At 38.9% G+C, this 25,946-nt stretch overlaps 2 protein-coding genes across 4 annotated transcripts in view; one reads left to right on the forward strand and one right to left on the reverse strand.

Annotated features, from left to right (window-relative positions):
* Window positions 1-7,067: 7,067 nt before the first annotated feature.
* Window positions 7,068-19,443, reverse strand: ctxnd1 (cortexin domain containing 1). The gene is made up of 2 exons (XM_026293022.1): window positions 17,979-19,443; window positions 7,068-9,253 (listed from the first exon to the last, which is right to left on the reverse strand). The coding sequence occupies exon 2, from the start codon at window positions 9,183-9,185 to the stop codon at window positions 9,003-9,005; it is 183 nt and encodes a 60-aa protein (XP_026148807.1). The 5' UTR covers window positions 9,186-9,253; window positions 17,979-19,443; the 3' UTR covers window positions 7,068-9,002.
* An 800-nt stretch (window positions 19,444-20,243) lies between these two features.
* The window catches only part of arnt2 (aryl-hydrocarbon receptor nuclear translocator 2), a 49,034-nt gene continuing 43,331 nt past the window's right edge, over window positions 20,244-25,946 (forward strand). For 2 of the 3 annotated variants that reach the window (XM_026293289.1, XM_026293291.1), the window contains exons 1-2: window positions 20,244-20,285; window positions 20,404-20,580. In XM_026293289.1, coding sequence (XP_026149074.1) covers window positions 20,550-20,580 — 31 coding nt within the window. In that variant the 5' untranslated portion in view covers window positions 20,244-20,285; window positions 20,404-20,549. Of the gene's footprint in view, window positions 20,286-20,365; window positions 20,581-25,946 lie in introns of those variants that run through there. The other variant, XM_026293290.2, reaches the window with a different exon arrangement.

Below are 25,946 nucleotides of genomic sequence, written 5' to 3' on the forward strand. Positions count from 1 at the left end.
CTGCATTATGGTTACTGATGTCCTGTGGTGCACTGAAAGACTTGGATGCTCCTAATAGAAGTCATCAGCACTCTAAGTGGGAATTTTATTGCTGTGTTAGTTTGGTGGAGGTGTCGGTTGTATGCATTAGTCACACTGTGGCTAAAGGTCAGGGTTGGTTTAAGGTTAGAGTATGGGCTCGGGGTAGGTAAGTGTTGGTCATGGTTACAGCTATGGCAAGTCCCCAGGAAATGAATGTATGTTAATGTAACGTATCTACAAGTTGCTGTAAAAAGTGGAGCAGTTGCTGTTCTCTCTTCAGTTTTGTCACGTTGGTCCAGGAGAGGTCCCCTCTGGTCAACACTCCCTAGATGTTTGTGCTATTGACCCTTATATAAAGCGGTGTGCAATTGATGGTGTGTATGTTCCTGAAGTTTATGACAACCTCCTTCTGATCCCTGTGTTTGGGAAAGGCTCACATCATGCTGCTACTAGGTCCAGAACCACCAAGCTTTTAGTAAATAAACATTAGCCAAGAGAATATACATATGGGAGAGCTGGTCTAGTGGAGTTACCATTTGGTCTGGCCTGGACACTTCCCCTAACCTTCATCCAAACCCTAACAACAGATGTCTTATGATGATTAATGTGACCCCTGACTTTACCCTATCCAGTTACCTCTCTCTACTTCCATGATTTGGGGTCTAGTTTTAAATTCAGTCTGTAGAATACATTTACATAATTTATAATTCTTCCACCATGTCAGTAAGTGGTCTGTAGTTTAACTTCTGTGAAAATGGCAGCAGAAGAGACACTTAAAATAGCTGTTGTTCTAAAATCAACATTACATCTGACACAAAAGGCCATCTTTTAACAGAGGCCGAGATTACTGTCTGCCCCCATATACAATTAGTTGTTTACAAATGTCCAAAGTACCATAGTATAGTGAGGGTTCAGACAGTTTCATTCACTGAAGGCTTGAAAGCTGAGAAAAATCTGAGTGGACCTTGAGATTGTTTTGTCTGTAAGGGCGAATTTGAGGAATGCACCAGTGACACAAAAATGTGACAACACATGAAGGAACAAAAATGGTTATTGTACTGTAACTCTAGTGTTCTCTTTCCTAATAAATGGTGTCTGTTTGTTTGTGGACACAGACAGAGGGAGTCTAGTGTGAAGATTACCCAGGAGGCTGTTCTGCTGATGCAATTTAAACATACCAACTAATTAGCAAATATTGATTTCCCTTAAAACAGCAAAGTCTGTGGTGGTCAGTGAATAGTGGCATAGAGTACATACTGAAGTATGCTTCAAAACAGGGTTTGTTGAAACTGACCTTCACTTTGGGAATGAAATGTACTTTAAGTGGGGTATTAACAAGTAAATGGACTAGAGGCCACTTTGTGTGTGTGTGTGTGTGAGAGTGAGTGTGAATGTGTATTTTGTAAAGAGTTCATTATTTTCATTAGCAGGAAATGGGAATAGGGGAAATAGGAATTTTCATATCATCACCTTCTGAATGCAATTTGCAATCCAAACAAACTACTACACTCAATGTGTAACATATGGTCTCTAAGAAATTAGTAGATTGCCACAGAGTGACACCAGAAATGGTTGTTCAGTGCTCATGGCCTGAACATTTGAAGCTCTGTGATGGAAAATGAACCACTCCCTGGAAAACAGCTGGCAGATTATTAACCAGTGGAAGCAGTTGATTCAGCCTAAGAAAAGAAAGAAAAGGTGGGGGCATGGGGTATTTACATTTTCATTTTTCTTGAAGTTTTTTTTTAGGGGGAGCATGGAAGAATAAATTATTTCAGCCTTGTGCAGCATAAAGCATTGCATGTAAAGATAGCTTTCACATTGTTCATATGCACAGAAGCAACAATTCTGTCTGTGAATCAGGACTGGACTGATGTGTTCAGTACACTGGAGGCAGAGTATTAAACCAGTTCTACCAATCTAACTTGTCATGTGAAAAAAGTGTTGTGCTTTTTTTATGACAAGAGGGGAGCTCAGAGAAAACATTAGCTGGATTTTTTTCTTTTTGCAAAGTGAAACATTAGATTCTACCTTCCTCACACCCAAAACCACAGTTTTGCACAGTCCCTTAAATAAATTGTTTGAGAAATGTGATCCACTGTTTTCCAAGAGAAAGGCCAGAAGGTCAAACCAACCCCATGTCTGTGTTAAAAACAAAGTCAGTAGTGGGGGCTGGACTAGATTTGCATAAAGACGCAAATCTTATTTTCAAATTCAGCAATGGTTAGTCTGCATCTCAATACGTTCGGACTTGCAGCCCATTCCAAAGCCCGGTGCAGTTTTCATTCTGAAGATGTAAATCTGTTCACAAACTGCTCACAAATGGCTTTTAGTTTGAATTTTCAGAAAACATCAGCAGATTCCCAACAGTTGGTGACAGTAGTTTTTTATGAAGCACTTAGTCAGAAAGTATATTTATTATTATTATTTTCTCAGGTGGACACATTCGATGCTCCAGTGAGTATTTTGGACAGAGTCAAATTTTTTTATCTTCAATAGACAGTTCACTCTACTAGATTTTTATCTTTACAGCCTCTAGTAATGACGAGGTAATGTACTTGATTAGGGTTTTTTTGGTCCTCTTTCCACCACAGCCTGAATGCTCTCCAACCACATCATCTGTTTCACCCCCAACCCCCTACTACCCAAATCAGGCTGTAAGTCACGTTCCTGGCTGTTTTAGAGCTTTGGAGAACCTGTCTGGGTAATTAGTCAGGCACTTTCTGCACTCCAAGGCCCACAGGAATTTTAGACTTCAACCCCCCTTTCTCCTGTGCTCCAGCACCACAGTTAGCACCCTGTGATTTGCAGTGGAGAATTTAGAGGACACTTTCACACCTGAGAGGGAACCATGTGACAGATACCTCTGAGATAACAGCAGCAAAGCTCCTGAGTCACAGTGACAGTGGAAGAAGTACCAGATCTTTTACATCAGTAAAAGTAGCAATACTACAGTGTAGAATTACTACTTCATTCGAAGTTGTACTTTAGTAAAAGTACAAAGGCATTAGCATCAAAATAAATGAACAGTAAATGTACTCATTATGCAGAATTGAGCATTTCAGTAGAAGTAGGAAGGAGCATGAATGATCGGACTTTCCAGCACTGTTCTGTGGTGCAGGATTAGACTGCAGCCCTGGCTTTCACATCACATGCAGTTTTTTTGATCCATTACTAGCATCAAAAGATTGATTTCTGTAGCTTTAAAGAATGTTTTGCTGGATTTGTATTTTCTTTGTCTCCTTGTTTGAAGCACAATGAACAGTTTTGTATTGTCAAAATCAGACAAAGGAAGATTAAAGAGTGCAGGAGAATGTTTACTGAACATACTGAGTTGTTTGTGAGCAAATGATTTATGTTTCACATTTTTCTGTCAGGTTGATGAAAAAGAAAATGAAATCTCTCTCCCCCTCTCTCTCTCTGCCAGCAGTCAATGCAATGATAGTAATAGATCATTTTAACTATAAAACATCAAAATCAATTCTCATTTTCATCTGAAGTGTTGGTCAGTTATGGGCTAGGTTACAACAGCCAGCCTCTGATCAACAACCACGTCTCCCATCCTCAATTCCTGATCCAGCTGAGCTTTGTGAATCTTTTGTTTAATAAGCCATTTGCTGATGGAATAAAGCATCTCATAGATCTGTTTGTGTCACCTCTCTGCAGGTAAAACCTCTTCTTGTTGGCTCTTGCCGTTTAATGGTAACATGAGCAGTAGGAGGTCTCCTGCTAAAGCACATAAACATCTCTTGGACAGGTTTTATCTTCTATCATGGACACATTCATCCACCACTAGGTGATGATGCTGTTCCTCAATGTGCAGAAGGCTGACTCTCATCAAGTCATCTGTCTTTATAATAAGCCTGACAGTCATTTGTGGACAAATGAAAGTGAGCAAACGTCTCAGACATGAGGAGACATGGAAGTTAAGAATGTACGTTCAAGTGCATGGTTCCTTTACATACTTAATCTGCTCCCTGTCAGTGCAGGCATTCTGTAGTTTACCACCATTCACTCACTGCTCATTCACTCATTTAGCGTCCCATCAATGATATCTTTTTTTATATTTTAATGAAAAGTGATTTGTAAAAAAAACAAAAAAACAAGCTACTTTAAAAAGTTCAAATAAAATGACCTGAAATTAAATCTTTTATGAGAAGATATAAAAGATTAGGTACATTTTTATTTTAAGGTGAGATTTAGAACTTTGATACAATTTGCAACTTTACTATAGTAGCTTGTAGACTTTTAATGATGACTCCAAAAAAGTATCATATGACATGAACCAACATATGAAGTAGTTCTGGCCAACAAAAACTCAGTTATAATTGATTTTGGCTTTTTCTCCATAAATTACAAATTCCACTCTTTTGTGGAAACCTGCACAATGAAGGCTTTTACCTGATATGTGAATAATTAGTACACTGACTGTGTAATAAGAGACACCTCCTTGCCCTGGCAAACACACAGAGCAGTGTAAAAAGTTCAGGTCACTGTGAAGAATTCACCCATGCAGCATTTTCAACCAGATGCAAATGCCAGAGAAATGTTAACAGGAGGCATCCTAGATATATACTGAATGCTGTAAACTTTGCCCTGTGCCCCTATGGCATGCTCAACACGACAGCAGGCCAACCTTTTCATAGAAACAGGGCTGAAGCAGACAGGAGGCTGTCAACACAGAGCCAAGGTTAAAGGCAAGAGAAGAACAGGACACAATTTCACTGTCAAAGCAAATTAACATTCTCACAATGTAGAGCCAACCTGATTATCATAATATACTGTATGTACCTTGAACTTGACCTTCAAAGCCCTGTGGATAGTTGAAAGTGCAGCATATGCCCTTGACTCTAAGCTCAACAAGAGATTTTCATCTCTGTACTATTTAGCCTATTATGTTAGACAGAATTTGATGAAATAGGCCTTGGGGTTCAGCTTCCCCATGGATAAGTGCTGAATGAAATTTCATCAGGCTTTTTGTGTGACCTAATTACATGTCCAAAATAAATAGAGATTAGCTACCACTTTAATTTCTGTTTGACTATAAAGCACACAAAACACAGGTATGTTTGACAGTTCTATAATAGACAATCATCTTTATTGTATTGCAGGCCAGTCTTTTTTAGATCTGAGGCACCTCAAGGATAGAAAAATTCAAATCCTAACATACTCACTCACTCATTAATTCATTCATTCATGTGCTAACTATTTGGCCTCCAGAAGCTGCCGGGAGGCCTCAGTATAAGCTCCTTTATGCTTTAAATCCACTGAATTCAGCTGCATCACGGTCATAATACGGCTTAGATTGTCCACTGAAAGTGTTTGAGAAAGCTCAATCATTTTCATGTTCATTTTCTGTGGTATAAGATGGTTTCTGGCTGTATTTTGTTTATCTTAATAACTTGACTGCCCACAGTAATTTGTTTTTCACTACAAACCACTTTTTGCAAATCAGAAGCGTGTCCAGTTATGGCCAGGGTCAGTTAACGATGCCTTGTGGAGATTTTTTTGTAAGAAAATTAGTGTTTCTGTTGAAAACAGCTCCAGAGTTGATTTTATTCGGTGAATATTAGTGTTTACTTGGCAGGGGGCAGGGACCTCTTCATACACATTTCTTCAAAACATTACCTTTAAAAAACTCCACAGGGGAGACTTAAGATTGTTTTGAAACTTGTCAGATCTAATGTTCTCTGTACTCGCTGATTTTCAAGTCAATGCAGCCTTTTTTTAAGATATATTTCTTTTTGTTTTGTCGGAACACAAAATGATACGGACAGTCAGGAAAATGTTGCTCATCAAACTACTGGTCTGAAGTCATTTTATCATCTGACAACAGAAATAGCTCAATTTAAATTGAAAGGAGAAATAAATAGTGAATGTGGCTGTATTTAAACTCCGTGATAATAATCACTAAGAGCAGGAAAAGGCTGAACAGAGGTTTAACCAGGCTATCTGTGCCGCTCCCTACCAGATGGTGGTAAGGAGTATATATGAGCTGATGCTGTCTATATATCAAGACCAAGTCAGTAACGCTTACAATACATAAACATTTATGGGCATTCACAGTGAATTTCAAACATTATCAATGTGACTGTCTGGCAGAAATAGAACTGAATCATAAAAGTGTCATGTTTTAAGCAACATGATGCAGCTGTGTTCAGTGGACACTGCGCTCACTCCATGCTGAGGTACTGGTGAACTGTGCAGGGTAAATTACCTCATTGTTATACAGCATATTAAAGTGAAAGGTTGCTCCGTAACCTCCACTCAATTTTCAAGTCAAGTGTGTCAGTAAATTGCTGACTTCCACACTGACCCCTGCCCACCACCTTCCCTGATTTCCTGGATATTTGAGATCACCAGTAAGGAATAAGCACAGTTTAACCCCACTGCCTTAAAAGAAGCACAATGTGCCTCTCTCCCCATCCAGAAGAATGTTCATTTGTCTGAGGAAGTAAAAGTAAAGGGACTCTGGGGCTGACGTGGAACTCAGCATTGTGCTAAATGGCTCATCTGTGGTTCACTGTAAGCATAGGCACTTAATAACATGCAACATTTCATAAGTGATAAATGCTGTCTATGCAGATACATAAGTCAAAGACAGGTTCAGTGAACAGAAACAAGAACACCTCAGCTTGTTCTGAACTAATGGCTGAGGCAGGCAAAGCAAACAAGGTCGATTTATGGATGGAGACAGTGGTGTCTGGGTGTAATAGTTCATCCTGCCACAAGCCTCAACATATTGCATGAGATGTGCAGTTTTGCTGTTTTTTCTTTGTGTGTATGTGTATGTGCATTTTGTACAGCAACAGGAGAGGACATGCTGTGGCAGCAGCACATAATCAAATACAACTGCTAAAGTGAAGGCTAAATGATTGTCTGAGCCTTAATGCTCAAAGTGTATAATCATACACTGACTTTCAAGCAAATACAAGTCAGTCAAGTCATGTATGAAAGTCACAATTCTTTATAAAACATACAAAATCTGCCTATTTGGCTTGCAATGAAACCCATAGGTGAAGGCCTCCCAACATTTTGTTGACATTTTCTATGTTTTGAAGGGACACTCCAGTGATTTTGTATTGCAAACCCCCAAACTGGGAATCCTACACTTCCCATAGTGCAATTAGCATATTTATCAGCCTTATCAAAACTCTTTCAGAGCCACCAAAGATATTATAGAGGACTGAAATGAAACCAAAATTGAACATTAACTTGCTCAGTATTACATGGTGCAATTTGCCTAGACAGGGTAATGAAGGAATCCATGTATATAATAATGTTTATTTTATATTTTAGTTTAGCAAATCTTACTCGTTGTTTGAGATATAAAGAAATAAATACAACCCAGACAATGTGCTGTAGGGTTCTTGAGCTGCTAATGAAAGATGTACTGCAGGTCATTTTAGATGGTTAAAGGTAAAAATATAAAAGAAATATTGAAAAAGAGTGTTGGTGGATATTATCACTAAGGAACAAACAGAAATATACAAGAGCTTAATTAACTGTGTCTGTTGCTGCACTGAACTCACGACTATAATTGTTCATTGCAAAGCATCATAAAGGCCTCATTTGTTAGTGGTAGTAGGTACTAACTCACCTTAGAATATCAATCGTAAACCCCAGGAAGATAAAGCTAGTTCTGATGTAACACTGGACTTTGAATCTCTTCAGTACTCCTCATGACTGTGAAACTGATTTTGATACAAAATCAGTGGAGTGCCCCTTTAAACTATTCCTGTCTGATGGAAATCATCAAGTTTTGGTAAAGTATTTTTTTTTGGCTCAAATAAACAATTAAGTGATGACAAAACTGAATTTGAGTGATTGTGATTGTTGCATCTTCTTGACATTTCTGGAATACCTAAGGGGCTCATGCTTACACAGACAATGAGGCACAAACACAGTCTCCAGTTGTATACCATACCTAACCTTCATAGGCATTATGCTTATTTCTTACGCAGCAGTGCTAATGTTTTCAGTGTAGTGTGAAGACACAAAGTAAATTGTTCAAAGAGACTAATTGATGTGTATTTCATTATTAGATTATTCTGATTTATCACTATTTGGGTCATTTATTTGTAGTTTTGGTCAGCATTTTAATTAGTAATTGTAATTCTAACAAGGCAAACAATTTGAAGCAGTTTAGGCAGATTATCAGATGACCAAAACCACCTAATCCAAGCCTGACAGTAACAACAATATGAGATTACTGTTTACAGATTTTTTCTTTTGTCTCCATATATGTAACACTTCTGTTCTTATTTTGTGCAAGTCATAAAAGCCAAACCTGATCATATTGCCCCAGAACTTTACAAGTTTTGCAACTTCTCTTCTTCATGTTCATCCTCTGAAATTTTGTCAACCCAGTCTCTACAGATTTAAAGGGAAAGTGTAGTCAGTCAAGGCTGGCATCCCCTGGCCTTTTTGATTGTTTGTCTTTGTCCAACAGGAATGTAAGGCAGCCCGGGGCCTTCTGAAGACATCTTTAGGTAGACATAAAAAGCCAAGCCTATGTGCTTTATGTGTGTGTTGTGGTTGTAATAGTGTTATTCCATCAGTGGCTTCGTTGGCAGAGAGAATCCCAGCAGGTTGTCTTTCTTTCTCCTTACAGTTCCTCCATGTGTGGATGAAGCATGTTCATGTGTATGTATTTATTGCTGTACTCTGAACAAAAATGTACCAGAGAATTACTACTTTTACCACAGCAGTATGCTCTTGATACTATAAGGAATCTTTTAAGACTTTACTTTAAGACTTAAAAGAAGCTTTAGAAGGTATCAGTAAAAGGCTCAGTTTTTCTACAGCAGAACAATTTTAGAATATGTATCAGGAAAAGACATCAACACTGAAGTGCTTTTTCATCTTCGAATTATTGAATTGCTCCAAAGTGGTACTATTTTTAATTTGTATTTTAATTTTGTGGAGACTGCTGGTTTTATGTTTGGCTGTCAGGAGGAACATATGTATGTTTCAGTACGTCAGTCATCCAGGTGCTGTTCCTCCCATGTGGACGTGGGGATTGCACTGTACGGATCCATTATCACCTTGGCGCAGCGGATGATCATGGCAACAAGCAGCAAGCACAGGAAGGCAATGCAGGCCAGAGTCAGGCCCTGGTCCACATCCACAAAGGCTGGCTCCGCAGTGCCCTCCACCTCCATGGCTGCTGCTGTCTGCTGCTTCTGTCCTCAGACACACCCACACAGTCAGCAACCATCCTGAAGGTTTACTGGAGATACACAGAGGAAGATGAAGAAGGTCAACATGTAAAGTCATATAGAGAGCAAAGGAATGTGAAAAGACAGGGATAACACCCTGATATGAAATGTATAAAATGCCTGATGCCACATTCACATAAACAGCTTTATATGTTTTTATATATATATATGTTTTTTATATGTTCATTTCTGTTAATCCAGTGATCTCCCAAGTGCTTGAGGATGTGAGAGGAGTGGAGCAGTGGCCTTATGTTATGAATACTGCAGTATAGTCTTTTGGTGCGACGGTGTGGGGAGATAAAATGTCAAAATCTGATCCAATATGAGCACATAGAAAGAACAGTAGTAGCACTTAAAAATCCTTCAGTGGTAACAGTGTCCCCTCAAAACAGGTGGATGTGAGCTGTTGCCAGGCTTGTGGTACAGTACAATGTCAGTAGGTGACGTTAGATTATCCTCACAGCACAGAAAAACCCCTGTATAGTACTGTGCTGATGAGATGTCACCTCAGATGTCTAGGCTACATACAAAAAGTTAAGCTTGAATATTTTTTTATATATGTATAATTTCATTTTGCCTTCCATGAACGGAATCTCGTGATGGCTGGATTGGATTGGATAGAAAACAGATGTACCTGAATTTAAAGTTTCCAGTACGTTACATACCTCATCAGAAAAATGTGAAGGGGTATCTTAAATATAAAAAGAGGGAAAGTAAACTTATTTGATTTGATTGCTTTCCCCTCCGCCCTCTTAGATATGACTGTAAAGTATACAGTAAGATAATACTTTATAAAAAACTATCAACAAATTCTATCCCTGACAGAGAAAAATACTAAACCTATCTGAACAATGAAGGATGAAGGAGGTAGTTGGAAGCTTAATTGAGTTGCCAGGGCTGAAGAGGGGTTCTGAAGGAATAGCAGAGGTCAGCAGCTACAGGGGAAATATTTATCCCTGTTCTCTTCACCCAGCTGTCAGCTCATAACCTCTCCACTGTGTGCGATGACAGGCCTTTTGCCCTGCCTCCAGGTGTGGCTACTCAAAACACCTGTTCTGACATGTTGAGAAAGTACAGTATATTATTATAGAACAGTGGTGTCAACCTCCTTAAGGGCCACTGTCCTACTTGTTTTCTATCACTATCACTGCTCTTGCAGCTTCAGTTAAGCAGAAATAGCCATGCAGAGAGTATGATGGGAGATTTTGTTCTTATTCAAATCTATTAAAAGACAACAAAAACTAAAGACTGAGTGTAAAGAAAGCACTCTAAAATGGGCAAATATAAGGGTCTTTGTAAATGTCTTGAGTTTGACCAAATTTGCCCAAACTGCGATGGCTAGACTACTTTGTCAGGACCTCTCCAAAATGGCATTGTCTTTTGGGGAGTTCCCAGTGTAGTAGCCAGTACCTCCCAAAAGTGGTCCAAGGAAGGACAACTGGTAACAGGGTCATGGATGCCCAAACTCAAATGAATTAGTGATGTGCTTGGGGAGTAAAGGCTCGCCTATCTGGTCCAATCCCACAGAAGAGCTTCTATAGCACAAACCTCAGATCAACGCCCAGAATTGTGTGTGACACTGCCAATCACTAAGTCACATTCCACTGTACTATCAGATTGATTTCTGGTTTAATTCATAAGGCCTGTAACTCATCTATTTTTTTTAATTTAACAGCAATATATTCCATATCCCTGAGGGAATGAGATTGTGTTCAGGAGGTAATGTAGGACAAAATGTGGCTGTAAATCACATTTTGAATTTTGTCTGAGAAAAAAAATGCACACTTCTGCAAAACTTTCACAGTTTAGAAGGGGACTTTAACAGCGCAGCCCTTTTTGTTTGATGGCATACAAAATGGATATTTACTGATATAAGATGTAATTTAAAGTCAGCAACAGCCTGGCTCTTTGGGCACTGCAGTAATCTGCCCCATCCCCCTTGTGATCCACAGCAATGAAAATCTGTGGCCCCCACTCCCATTCATCACAGCCCATCTGCCAGCCTGGGGAATAGAAGAGAAATACAGCGGAGGAAGAAATCAGGGAGGAAAGGAAGAGTCACAGGACGGGAAAGCTTCGGTGACTTAAAAATAAGTGAAAAGCAAAGAGGGAAATGCAAAAATATGTCCTACAGTGGCTCTAAATTCTGAGAACATACAAAGGAATATCTTATCTAAGAGTACAGGGTGTTTGAGGTAAGGATTTGTTATGGAATTCCACTGATGACATTTATTGACACAAGACATAGTGTTAAATACAAAAGATGGTAAATGCCAACGAGATTGCTGAGCACCACAAGGTCCATTTGCCCCAAGAGATCAATGCACTGCAGCAAATAGATGAAACACAAGTAGATTACCAAAATACCTTCAGTAATTATGAGCATTTAGAGAATGCTACTATGTGAGAAAACACAACCAAATGCATATTGCAAATTTCAGTTTTCTATATTTGTCACATGTTCCTTTAATGGATTTGATTGCCAGATGGATTTGCCTAAAACTATTTAAAAGTTTCCCAAAATTAAAATGGGACAAGAGCTAGATGTTATAAAAAAAACGGAAGTGCAAACTTCTTCAAAAAAAAAAAATTAAAAAAAAAGAGGTACATTGTATCCCCAAATCAGTTTGTGCAGATTATAAATATGGTGAGGTAAGTGTGAATGTGAATAATAGTGGTGAAAGCCCACATCTGCTATGTTTGCCACATTCATTGTGTTCAGCAGAGCCAGATGGGAGAAGAGAAAAACCTTAAGCAGAACTGATGTCATTCTCTGTTTGCCCCCCTCTCTGCCCTGTCCTACCCACACTGTGTTTGCTTTGCACTTCAGGGATCATCAGAGCGGGCCTTTCACTCTCCTGCTTCTTCAGGCTGAACACAGCTGAAGCGGGAGCCAGGGAAGAAAATGACAAAGCTGGCCTGTAATTCTCACTAATGAGTCTTCAGTGAAAAGGCTACAGCACTTCAGTCCAGCAGCCTAACAGAGTAGATAAGAGACCTGCAGGGAGGTCTGTACCTCTGCAGTCTCTACATGCCTTCCCACTGGAATGACCCCACCTTTGGTGACCCTCTTTGCCAGATTATGAGCACTGACTGACTAAATATTAAAGTGTTATTTTTATTACATGTGTTTCACATAGTTCTGTTCATCAATTGTGTTGTTTGTAATTGTACATTTAATACATATTGTTTTGGTGCAAGGTGGAAATTTGTTGATTCCTAAAAAGAGGTTGAGATCATTATGAAACAAACCTCCATGTTAGTCAAACTTATCTGAAAGTGTAAACAACAATACATGGTAACATTATTACCCAAACAGTGCAGTGTAATTCAATGTGTGTATTGTGTGTCTTTAAAACTGATTGTGCACAGTGATCACAGACAACATTTTGTTTTCTCACAACAGTTGCTCATAGCATCACTTTATGGTTGTGTTTAGGTGCCCAAAGCATTTACCACCATTTGTCATGTGGTTGTGGTTTGCTGGTTCATGCTTTTCCTTGGCTATATCCTTTTCATTCATTTGATTATCTTTGAGTTTTCAGTATAGCTTGTTGAGAACATAGCTAATGTCAGTCCAGCTGTCACACTTGACAGCAGTGCAGGAGGTCACTCCTAATATCTGGTTCATTGACAGTCAACACCAGAGTGGAGCGCACTGGAGCATCTGACAGACATGAGTCATATTGTCCTCCATTTTTCATTACTCGTCTCTAATTCCATCACAGCCTCAGTTCACTTAGGGACAAAACAACTACAGTCTGGTTGGATCTTTTCACGCTGGTGGACCATAGACAATGTCAAGTTTCATCAAACTGATTTTTCCTGGTATCTGTAATAAGATACCAAGACACCAATACTTAATACTAATACCAATAACAACATCTTAATCCAGCAGTTCCCAAAGTAGGGGGCAGGACCCCTGGGAGGGTGCAGAGCTATTGTGGAGGGGGGGTGCAAGACATGTTTAAATACTGATAGAATAACATGGACAAATTTGTGAGATGGCTCTTGGCTAATCACAATACTACAACAGAGGATGAGTCTTTAACTCGAAGCACAGCTTCCAAAGCACAGAAAAAGTTTGAGAACTGCTGCTTTAACCCATAAAAGCTTCATTCCACCAAGGATTAAACAAAAGGCTGGTCAGCCAGCCATGTGTTTACCAAGGAGGAATTAGAATCGTTTATGGTATTGTGTACGTGAAGGAAAGAAATATCACCGTCCTGCCTGACTTAAATGAAATATTATTCTATCTAATAATGGGTTATGTCTTTAATCTGCTAGTCTGTTCTTGATCTGGTTTGGTAACTGTGCAACACAAAACATCTGGTAATATGAGCTGGCTACAGCTAAAATGTTCACCTCCAAAACTAATTTCACACTTGTTTGGTTGTTGTAAGAATCTGGGCTGAAGAGCACTGATGTCTGAACAGGCCAGAGCAGAGAAAATGGAGACACAAGAGAGTGAGAAGGCATTATATCATGAGAGTGAAAACATTTTGGCCAGTCCTTTGTTTTAGGATTCAAGTTAAAATTAAATTTAGTTTAGGACTTTGACTCCAGTGAGGGTTAAGGTTGGGGCATTTATTTGTGATGGATAAGGCAAGAATGAATGAATGATGGCCTTACAATAATGGTACAGGTTAGGGTTAGAACTCAGGTGTGTATGTGTTAGAACAAGAAATCAGCTGCTGTATGGTTCCTGATGGTGTGAGCTGTGATGCCTTTTTATCTGGGTGAGCAGAGATTTCTTCATTTCTTCAAGGAGTAGCAGTGGTTTAAATCGTAAACTGCTTCCTGTCCCACAGTTTGAACTCTACAGCCATATACAGCATGCTAACATGTAGCCACAGGAACATGTAAACATGCAAACCCCAGGAATGATAGCTTTTTCCATCTAATGCTTAATTAGGAAAAGTGCTGTCAAGTTCTCATTCCACAGAAACCTCAGGCTGATCTCTTTGTGTCCCATGTTCAACTTGCAGATTGTCTCGTGATTTTTAATGTCATGTAAGCATCCCATATATTCCATTTAGCCAAAACATTAAAAGCTGAACTGATTCCAATGGCATCTGTCAAGACATGTGGTATTATGCAGCAGGTGAAGAGTTCCTGAAGTGAAGTGTTGGAAGCAGGAAAATTGGGCACGTAAGAATCTGGGCCAAATAGCTAAACATGACTCTTAAAAAGTTTGTTTTTGTTTTAACAGAAAACAAAATATGGATATTTTACAAATGTGACTTGCCAGATATGTTCAAAAGTTACAATCCAGCTGGTATTACACGTCCTTCAAAACATCGCTGTTGATAATTAGTGGCATGGCTCAGCATCATGACATATCTTAAAATTACTGCTCTGAAAAATAACAACTAGACTGCCCCTAATGCAATATATCATTTACAATAACTCCTGAAGTTTGGAAGATCAGGCTGTTCGTCAGAAGAGAAAGAGTCAGCACTATTGTCACACAAAGGGAGTCCAAGTCTTGTTATGGACAGCTAGTAACAGCAGTAAAGTGGCGTCCAGACACCTTTTACATGTCCAGAGGAAATACACAAACATATACACACAAAGGCTATGCCTTACATACACACACAGACACACACAAAACTGAGATAGTGGGGTGGAAACGTAACCACTGAGTGTGACATACAGCTTTCATCAATTAATTCTCCACTGCACAAACAATTTTTTCAGTGAGTCTGCTTGCAGTAGTTGATCATTTACATTAAACACTTGATGAAATACTCTTCTATGTAAGTCAATAAAAATGCTGTGAAGGCAATAAAGATGATTTAAATGATTTGAAATCTGCACTGGGATGCAATATTAATTGCTTCACTTCTGTACAAATATTTTATTATATACTTTTACTAATGTCAAGAGCCAAACTGACTTCTAAATTAAACTCATGGGACTAACTAATGGGCAGAGGCCCTGCAGGATTCACCTGGAGGAATACTATGGAAAAGGCACACAGACATGATGTACAGTGACATTTGGACAGTTAATTACCTAATTGTCTGTTACTTTGATGCTGAAAAGACTGCATATTCATGCTGAACACTGTTTAGGCTTTGTTTGTGATCTCTCTCTGTTGTTTAGGCTGGTCTACATATGCCACTCAGCCATCACTGCTCCAAACAGCCACACTTGAAAGTGGGGGGAAGTTCAGCCATCATGAAAAGTGAGTGGCACGACGTGATAATCATTTCAGTATGGTGACTTTTTTTTTTTCCTTCTGTCATCCAGAAAATCGAAAGCCAACATCAGTGATGGAAATCATTTTCTAACAAGACCACTGATCCTGACAGAGTGACTCTGACACCGTTCGTCACAACAAGAAAGAAATCACCCTGACAAACAGCAGGCAGCTGCTCTAGGTGTACTATACTGCTTCTACTGCTAATAACAGTACCAGCACTATGGCAACTATTACTTGCACTACTACTTCTCCTACATTTACTGCTGAGACAGTCTTTCTAAGAAAATGACAGCATTCATCCTTTCAGGAAATATCACGGAACGACACGTTTACCTAAAAAAACCTCTAGTAGCATTTGAATCTAAGCTGTTATCAGTTGGAAGCAAAGTAGGAATCGATCAAATATCGTCTTTATAGAGTCAGTCAAGGTCTAACCCTCTCCACTAGCATCTTTTCACATATAAAAAGGTCAAATGTAGCACCTGGGACATGTGTGGCCCATGAGTTATGTGAAAATTATATTTGGTTCTCTGACTGCATTAAAATTTTGTTCCTGTTATGAAAGTTACTTGTCAAATCAGTCTCATGTGGGAGAAGTTTTGTAAACCACATGAGGCAATTAACATGCATTGCATGCAGCTAATTTAGAGAGCGTTGTGAGTGATGTGCATTATATGAATGTCATCTATGTTTTAGATGTGTTCTGGCTAAGTTAAGGAACAGTTCGAGAGCATCTATTAATGTGAGATCTCAAATGGACCATTTTTCAAAAGAAAAAGGCCCCAACCTTATTGAATTTGGCGACCCTGATTAGTTGGCAGACCTTCTCTTGTAGTTGTTCTCACTGGTCGACTGGACACACTATGTTTTGCCACTAGTTTGCCAATAGTTTGCCAACACCAATATTTCTGTGAAAATGGGGAAATGTGTAACATTGTAACATGTGCACCATGTTCTCCTGTTAATGTAGAAACAGTGTAGATATGTTTGGAAAAGTTCAATATACATATGTGAGCAATGATCTTCTCAAAAGACCCAGAACAAAAGCAGGCTCCAGTCCGCAAAGAGAGGACTCACACCTCAGTGATACACTTTAAATCTTCACTTCAAGACTAAGACCTAAACTGACAGCAATTCTTCATTTTAAGGTCCAACATCACTGTTCCCATTAGAAGTGATTCCATCCTCCTGCAGGGTCAAGTGCACAGCACAAAGGACTTAAAGCTTACTCGATAAGACCTTTAAAGTACAGTAAGGGGCTCATGGCCTGGGACAAATGACTTTTCTTTCTATTTGGTCTCTGGCATCAAAAGTTTGAACACCTCTGCTTTAAAAGACTTCACCCCTGCATCTAATTTCTCTTTGCATTCAGATGTCACAGCCCATCAGGCAGATGGCGAGGGCTCTGCCACAGAATCTGCAGTTAGATAAACTCTTATGTGACTGACTATTTGTCCATAGGCAGCTTGTAGTTTCTAATATAGCACCACACTGCGTCTGAGGGGACAGAGTGCAGAGACACAAATCTTCTGAAAATCAGATTTTTCTATGTAGCTCCTGTACAATGAAAATCCAATAACCACAGAAGACAATAGGGCTAAAACAATATTGAGGATTGGTCTGGGTTAATACAATTTTGGTTAACTTTTATTGCTGAGATCTGGGAACATGTTGACATTACTGAAAGAAAGTCTGAGCAGTTGAGAAACATGAGCAGTCAGTTAGCCAAAGGAAAACAAACCAAGCTTTTAGGGTTATTATCCAAAGTATCTGTTTAGATAAAATATCACATTTTTTACATTCAACTGTAATTTTTTGCATACAATGTTCCTGAGGGATTATTATTACAAACAGAATAATCTTTTTACTAATTTCCTATTCATTTTGTTTTCTAGCTTCTGCAACACCTCAGTCCAGAGTAACACATCTCAACTCAGCTATGTTTCAATAACAACATAATTTGTTTTTAACGTTAACTTTTCCAGTTGGGATTTGAGGAGCTTTTCCATAGCACCACCATCCAGAATAGCAACATGACACATTTAATGCTTCAAATTAAAATGTTCAAAGGTTTGTATTTATGTATTGGTTGTGGTAAATTTCAAAAATTAAAATGTAAAAAGGAATCAATTGGAAGCCTGAACATACCACTCTGAAACAAGCTACTCTGTCTCTCCTCCTTGCTTGTAACACTTGACTAATCCAATCCAGGGTTTAACTCTATCTCTGACACAACTGAACTCAAAAACAATGGAACAGAATAGGAAAATTACAGTATTTATGCTACTGGTCTCACTACACTGCACAAATTTAATAACCTCAAAACACATATGGACATTATGCACGCATGTCAAAGCCTCTTAGCTTTTTTGCTAGAAAATCCTCCCACATATACTTCAGAACATCAGTGACTCTTATCACCCAGCACAGTCTAAATTACAGCATGCACTAACAAATGGAGAACTGTTGCCTGTGTAGTGCACACAAATGCAGAGATCCAGCCAGAGAGGAATCTGAGAGCTTCCTACCTGCTTCTGTCACATCCTGCACTGCTGCTGTAGGTAGGACAGCTCCCGGTCTGTGCTGAGGAACTGCTACGAAAGAGAGTGAGAGGAGGAATAGGGTGGTAGGTAAGGAGTCGAGGGAAGCTGGTAAGTTAGTGGAAAGGCTGGATAGAAGATGCGTAGATGACAGGAAGGGGGCAGATGGATGGAGAGCAAGGGGGAAGAGTCACTGGTGGCTGCTGCATAACCTCTCTGCATACTGAACCCCACAAATAGAGCAGAGCACTGTGCTGCACACATCCCTGCTCCGGCTTCACTCTCACTCCCTGTGCATGCAGCTGCTTGTACATGTGTACAAGGGAAATTCAGTAATTGTGTATGGCATCACATCTACACAACTGCCAACTAGGACTGTGAGATACCTCAGTTTACCAAAGGTTAGAACTAAGATTAAGTTTAAATAAGGGTAACCCTGTATTAAAGGATAAGGCTCATTTTTTTATATATTTCAACAAATCCCATCAAAGGCCCAGCAGCAATGAAATGATCCTACTCAAAAGCATTGTGTGTTTGTCCTAACTGACTGGCATGTTCCTTACCATGCTGACTACCATAAACACCCAGAGCATTTGGTTTTGAGTCAATACCACAAAGACTCACTAGATTACCAAATTTGTACTTGTCTGAGCTTGAAATTAGTCCCCAGGTTTTTCAATAGAAATGTACCAAAGTGAGTCTCGAGGAGGGAAACATTGCGATCTGAATGTATAGTTGCTTTACTCAGTTGTCGGTTTAATGCCCATTTTTGGAAGGTTTTAGCAAATGAACAAAGATACACACAAAACACTATTCATTGGGGGCGGCTATCACAAGTAAATACCCATGTACTGTATCAGCAGACAAACATGTTGATTAAACTTGTTCCACAGAGAATAAGTCACCCTTTTTTTTGCAGCCAGCTGAGTTTTTGTTGTAACCTGTTCTTCATGAGGGGCTCTAAGTGTAAGACACTGGCAGAAGAGACTGGTCAGGAAACATGGGCAGGCTGATTACTGCTGAAGGGCCTGGATTTTACCTGAGCAGGAGCAGATATGCTGCTAACGGGCCCAGAACTAGTCAGAGGAAAAGAAAAAGGGCTCAAATGGAAGCTCTATGTGTAAGGGGCCACCATTTGAGGAAAACTGGTTCCCAAATCTAGAAGGTAGCCAACACCTGCAGAACATTGGGCTACTCATAAAAATCTTGGAGCCTGTCTGCCGAGCCCATTTCCACCCGATTGTTCTGCCACAGTTTTGGAATAAAGGGCCACTAAAGTCTGTGGCAGACACAGACAAGACATAGACAAAGACAAGATAGTTTGGCACAGTGAAAGACCTACATAATAAAAACAAACATGCTTGCTCAGATTTCAGGCAGGTGAAACCAGATGGAGAAAAACAGAAGCTGAAATCAGGATCATGCAGCAATGAAACACCAGCAGACAGGTAATCCTGACAAACAGACTCTTGTCCAGAGGGAGTAGGCACAGAGCAAAAGCAAAAATCTATACAGAGTCAAAAGTTAAGCAGAAAATCTAAAAAATCCCAAAAACAGATAAAGACAGAGAAAACAGAAACAGAACAGAAACAGAACTGGTTGGAAAGCCACAATGCTCAAATGAAATGATGAAATTGTGGTTCAAAGTAGTGGTTAAATGTCTTCTCTGGCATATTTTATGATCAGGGATGACTGATACCCTATGTGGACCAATGAAGTGGTCCATTTTCTTAATGATTAATAATCCATCATAAAATTATGGAATTCTGGTACCACTTTCTAATAAATCACCTTTCCCAAAGGTGGAAAGTAATATTAGCTAGGCTCTACATACATATTCTGTTTCTAGTTACTAGAAAAAAAACTTCTGTTTGAGTTTTTAGATACTGCCAATATTAGGAATAACATGTCTTTTATAATAGGATGTGTTGTTATGACCAACACTATGTCTGTACCTAACATAATTGGCTTTTACCTGTTATAGTTTGTTATAGTTTAATATAGTTTATTTATAGTTAGAAGAAGTTTCAGTCGAAATGCGGTGATATATACGAACAAAAGGTCTCAGGCTCTTACTGGGTCACGTTGAGCAAGAAGTTGCTGCTCAGTTTCTAGTTTTACAAAGAATAAAAAACAATATAAAGGGTATAAATATCTTAACACAAACAAACTTAAAACACAGCGCGCATTCAAAGGCCAGAGCCTCTTACATTCATCACTGCGCCAGAATAACATTAATTTATTCAAGCAACCCCAAAATCTCGCGGTGCTACCATTCAGACATCTTGCATTTTAGTAAGTCTAGTATTGGAGATTTTTTTTCATTAAACATACATTATATATATATATATGTATACACAGACAAAAAGTAACAGGCTTTTTTGTTGTGTGTGTATGTGTGTTTTAAATCCAGATCAGCTCCCCCTCCCCGTGTAAACGGATGTGAGGCGGTTGGACCGAGCCTGGCTCGCCGATCCCGCGGAGTTTAGACTGTCTCTCTCGGGGGCTCGTTGCTCGCATTGTGCGTCATCTCCATCGCCGCCGTTTTGTTGAGGAAACATGGCAACTCCCGCCGCGGTGAACCCGTCCGGTAAGTCAGTACCCAGTCTGTTGTCGGAGACGGAGCGGGGATGTTTGCTAACGTTGTTTGGAGGCACAGAAACACGGGGCTGGGTTTTGTTTTTAGCTGGCGAACAGGGCAGAGACACCGACAGGCCGCCGAAGCCTGGCTCCAGCATCCATCCCCTTCCCCCACCGAACCGCTGCTCTCACGGCTGCTATTCTTCTCTGGTTTCGACCAACTAATGTGGTCGAATGTCAAAACGACCCAGTTTTCTGTGTAATTATCGGCTTTTATGGTGTTTTTGGTTTGTCTTGTTGTTCCCGTTATTCTGCTAAAGCTAACCTAATGTATTCGTTTCGCCGACCCTTTGCTTTCCTGATACAAAAGGTTATTTTGCATATCGTTGCCCTTCCCGTGTTATCATCATCATTATTATTATCACTGTTTCTAGATCCGTGGCATTTTAACGTGTGCTGTCATAAAATGGAGGCAAACTGACAGCGTCACTGTATTTGTATTTGTCTGGTCCTCGCCTGTTGATTCTGTATTGCATAGAAAGGTTGAGGCAAATATGTTCGCCCTGCTATGTAACGTTACTACGTTCACATGCAGAGGGAAATGCCAGAGATTTACCAGGGTAGTAACGATATGGCATTTATAGTTTGGCTGCACACCAGAGGAACATGGATATTTCGCCTTTAAAGTCATTCTGCCACAGTGACGTCTACTTGAATAATGTCTAAACTTTCAGAAACCATGTCCCTGCTGTTGACTCGATGGCAGTGGGGGATTGTGTGGATTAGTGATAAAAGTGTGGATTAAATTGAAATGATTGGTCCTTGGTGCTTCAGGTGATTGCCGATTTACTAGAAATCGACGTCGATATGCAACAGAACACGGTAGAAGCCCTACAGGCAATGTACATTTCCCTGTTAACAAATAAACATGTAAATTACTAAATGTGTGAATGGAGACCGGATGTGGAACTGTCGACGGTGACTGCAGGGAAAAGCACGAATCCACTTTTATTTATCTAACAACTTTACTGTCATTACTTTGTTTCTACTGAGTCAGATGAAGACACGTGTCATTTTAACGTGACTTAAATTAACTTACATGGAAATAAGCTGGTAAAATAATACTGATATGATGTCACTGCTTGCATGTGAACAGGCCTTCAACTTATTATTACTGACTATGATTAGAAAAATCGTGGTATAAAGGAATCCACGTGTCAGCTTTTGCTTCTGGCCTGTCCAAATAGGATCAATGAATATTTGAGTAAAAGAAAATAACACCAAAAGGATATTCCCAAATTGGAAAAGAATGTCTAAATAATTATTCTTATGTGGAGTATAGAGCTTTCATAGAAAAACAGGTCACCTATGCCTTACGCTCTATGCCACTTCATTGGCAATGTAAATGAAAAGGGAATATAAATAAAGAATTGGTCTGGTTATTAACACCTTGGCTGCATGCAGAGTGTTGAGATGAGGTGCTGTTAGAATATGAAATGAACAGATGAGAAAATAACCCTGTCAAATAATAGAAGAGCACTGTGAGAAAAGAAAACAAAATCCTTCCTTTTTCTCTTGTTAAAAGCAAAGGCAGTTTGTCATTAGAGGTGAGAATCTTATACTTTGTGTGGAAGCTGGAAAAAAACCCATTGCTTTAATTGTTATCCCCTGCATGTTGTGCTTGTTGTAATGAGCCACTGAGATGTTTGGCAGAAACATGCAGTGAGCGCTTCGTGCAGCTTCTCTATCTGGCTATGACACACAGTTATAATTAAGTCGTGCTCATTGTTGGTGCTGGAACTGGTCAGGATGACAAAGTTAGCATGCTGAGCTGTGATCAGTTGAGCTGAGCTGAGCTCATCTCACCTCATCTCGTCTATAGGATTAGCAGCAGCTGGTCATATTCACTTGTTATAAGAGCATGTGAAACATGACAAGTAAAATTAGCTAACGAGGCCCATTTCTAGACAAAGGTGACTATAGGGTCATGAAATATGTAGCTCAATCCATAGAAAACTCCAAACTAGCAGAAAATACTTGACTTGTGTATTCTGTGATTAGATATTTCCTGATTTAAATTATAGATAGTTTTAGTGCTGAAATTATTTTTCCATTATTTGATAAGTCATCCATCAGGAAATGAATCCACAATTATTTGTTATGTAGCAATGCTAAACATGTTAAACATGTTAGGTTTGCTGTCACAGTAAATTGAATATATTGTAGTTTGAGACTGTTTGGACAAAACCAGACATTTGGACCTTAGAAATTGTGCATTTATACATTTGTCACAGACTAAACAGTCAATTAATAAATTAGACAAGATATTTGGCAATAAAAATAGCCAGTTAGTTCATCATTACCCAATATTAAGCAATTGCAAAGAATGAAGATGTTTTTTTTCTGAATTATCCAAAATGTGCATTTTATTTTTTGTTATTTTATTGGGCAAGTTAAAATTATCTGACACAGCTAGAGGTGTCTCCTTTAGTGATAGGTTACAACTTATTAGGCAGCTGAGCATTACATAGGTCATACAAGATGATATTTGTATAATGTATATTATTAATGTTAACATATTGGGTAAAAGGAACTTTGAATATATCTTTGTATATTTTGCATGTTTACCTTTTGCAGTATAATTTGCTTTTTGAATGGTAAATGTCCTGAGGCTATTTAATAGATTTGGTGGTTGGGGAAAATACATCTGGTGGAAGAAATAAATCCTGACAGGGAAGAGGAAGAAAAGAAATAACCTTGTCTGGAAAAGGAGAAAGTATGCAACATGCCTCCTGGTCTCCCAGAAGGCTAATTAATGTGTTTGACCTCAGGGTTTTTAGCTTTTGGCTGTTTGAAGCTGTATGTGGCTGAGGTAAAGCCTGGCTTCTGATTGACTGTAGCTCTATATCTTCAACACACTGCATGAAAGGAAACCCCTGCAGATCCTGCAGTTGTTTTCAGCAGAAAGATTCTTAAAATCTGCTGGCAGACCAAGTTAGCAAATGTCTAATGAAAAACAGTCAGTGTCCTTATATGCACTTCACAGACCTGGTTACTCAGAGAGTCAAGGTTATGCAGGTAATCCGAGGTGCTTTAAATCAGTCTATACATGCATATCAGTAATCAGATTTGCTCTTATTACTTTGGAAGAAAGGCTCACAGATGTTAATTGTATAGTGACAGAAGATGCTGCTAGGTGTTTTTTTTTTTTTTTTTCCATTTGTCTTGCATATGATTAAAAAAAACTCAAGAGACCCTGTTGGTAAGTGGTTAAATCTATTTTCTCTTCCCCCCTACTTGTAATCTGTTTTTTGTGTATAACTGAAGTGCATAAACAGTCAACGGAGAATTTAGCAGCTCAGTGTTTGTACAGACCACAGCGAAGAGTTCAAAGCCAGTGAATACTGCACTTTCATCACACCAAATGAATTGTAATGTAAATTAAAAAAATTGCCTTGTGATACTGTGACAGTGACAAATGTAACTAGCCATACACTCGGCAGTAGTGTCCCTGCTGCTGTGTGGCCCACAGGAATCAGCTTTAATGTGAAAAACTGTCTGTCATAGCTGCCATCACCTTGTGTCAGCGATGACAAGCTCTCCCCATGGTTCTGCCTCCAAGATGTAATTAGACAAGTGATTGTAACAACTATCAGCGATGACAAGCTCTGCCCGTGGTTCTGCTCCCAAGATGTTATTAGACAGTTGATTGTAAGAACTATTAGTCTCTTATTAGTTAAAATATAATATAACCTTAAATTAAGATTTGGCACTATTTGAAGACACATTTATATATTTCAAATTTAAAATATTCTGAAAGGGTTTACTTTTCCATTTCATACGTTTTAATTAAGTGTAATCCTCAGTTGGCTCTTAGACCTTGAGCCCTGCATTGTAGTTTTAATACATAAAACATATGAAGTATTACTGTTTATAAAATTAGTGCTACCAAGTTTCAGTATTGCTTGCAGTACTTTCCAAGCTTTACAATGCTCCAGTGGTGCATTTGTTAAATAAAATAATAATCCAATAAATTATTTGGAGTCAACTTTCAAACTTGGCATTTATCTCTGCTCACTACAATACATATAATCTAGTTATATAAAGTTTTAGATAAGAATTTCAGAGTAAAACAATATATGGATCAGCTATCTTTCTAAGTAATTGATTTAATTTGGTGTGACTTACTGAATTATAAGGTTTGGATTCATTCATTCATTCTTTCATTTGTTCATTGATATTCCCAACTGTGTTGTTATAGCAGTAGATGCAGAATGAGGAGAAATGAAAGTGTGATCATGTTATTTTGAAAGTGTAGACAAAGCTTTTGCCAACTGATATCCAAACACACCCTTATCCCATGTGGTAGTTTACAATCTAACAGCTTATCTGTAGTGTTTGTGTGGTGAAATTGTGTCTCAGCGTTTCCCCTGAAATTTTTTACTGCAACACTGCTGCTGTACATGCACCATGAACATGTGACACTCAAACCTTGAAGAAGAACCGGAATAAAATGCCTCAACACAGAAACAGGAGTTTGACTGAGGACACAGTCCAACACATTGTGGTCTCTGGCATGGTTGTGTCAGTTCCCTGATTTTGTCTAGCAGTGCTATAAAACCCTGTCTAATATTAGGACAACTGTAGCAGTTCAACAAGCACAAATTATGTCAATTGATGTGACTTACATAAAGTATCTCATATATATAAGATATATTCTTTTTAGTAGAGCAACAATATTTAGTCAACATTTGCTGCTGTGCTGGTATATCCTCATCCTGAATGAAAACACAAAGCATAATAACGAGTTACTTAAGTTGACTTATAGTATTCGATAAAGCAGCAACAAGGTGATGAACTGATCCCTTAAAATTAGGTCACATAAAATAACTTTAGACCCTCTTAATGGGCTACTAAGACTTATTTTACGGTCTTTCTTTTGACAGGTTACTGTTTTCGATTAACTTGACAGATTGAGTCAAATTTCAGGTGTTAAGTCTTGCTAAACCCTCCGTCTGTCACGGTTCCAGGAATCTCCTGTTATTTTATTTTGGCTAAACTTCCTGTCCAGCCCCTGTTTTTGTTCCTCAATTTTATGTCAGTACCTGCCCTGATTCTTTTTACCTGTTTCTCATTAGCCTGCCTTGTACTGCTAAGTACAGAGTTGTATGATGGAATGGATTAGCTGTTTGGCCCAAAATGAATTTTAGTGGGCATTTTTAGATACATTACAAAGGTAAAAAAAGCAATAATGGTGCGGGTGAGTTTGGGGGATGACATGCAACAGACATCCCTGGCTGAGCTTATCGTGAAGATTAGAAACATTTTATAGGAAGAAAAAGTCGGAGATATTAATATTCACAGTGTATAGGTGCA

The sequence above is a fragment of the Mastacembelus armatus genome, chromosome 3 (assembly GCF_900324485.2).
Source record: "Mastacembelus armatus chromosome 3, fMasArm1.2, whole genome shotgun sequence".
In the NCBI taxonomy this organism is placed as follows: domain Eukaryota; kingdom Metazoa; phylum Chordata; class Actinopteri; order Synbranchiformes; family Mastacembelidae; genus Mastacembelus; species Mastacembelus armatus.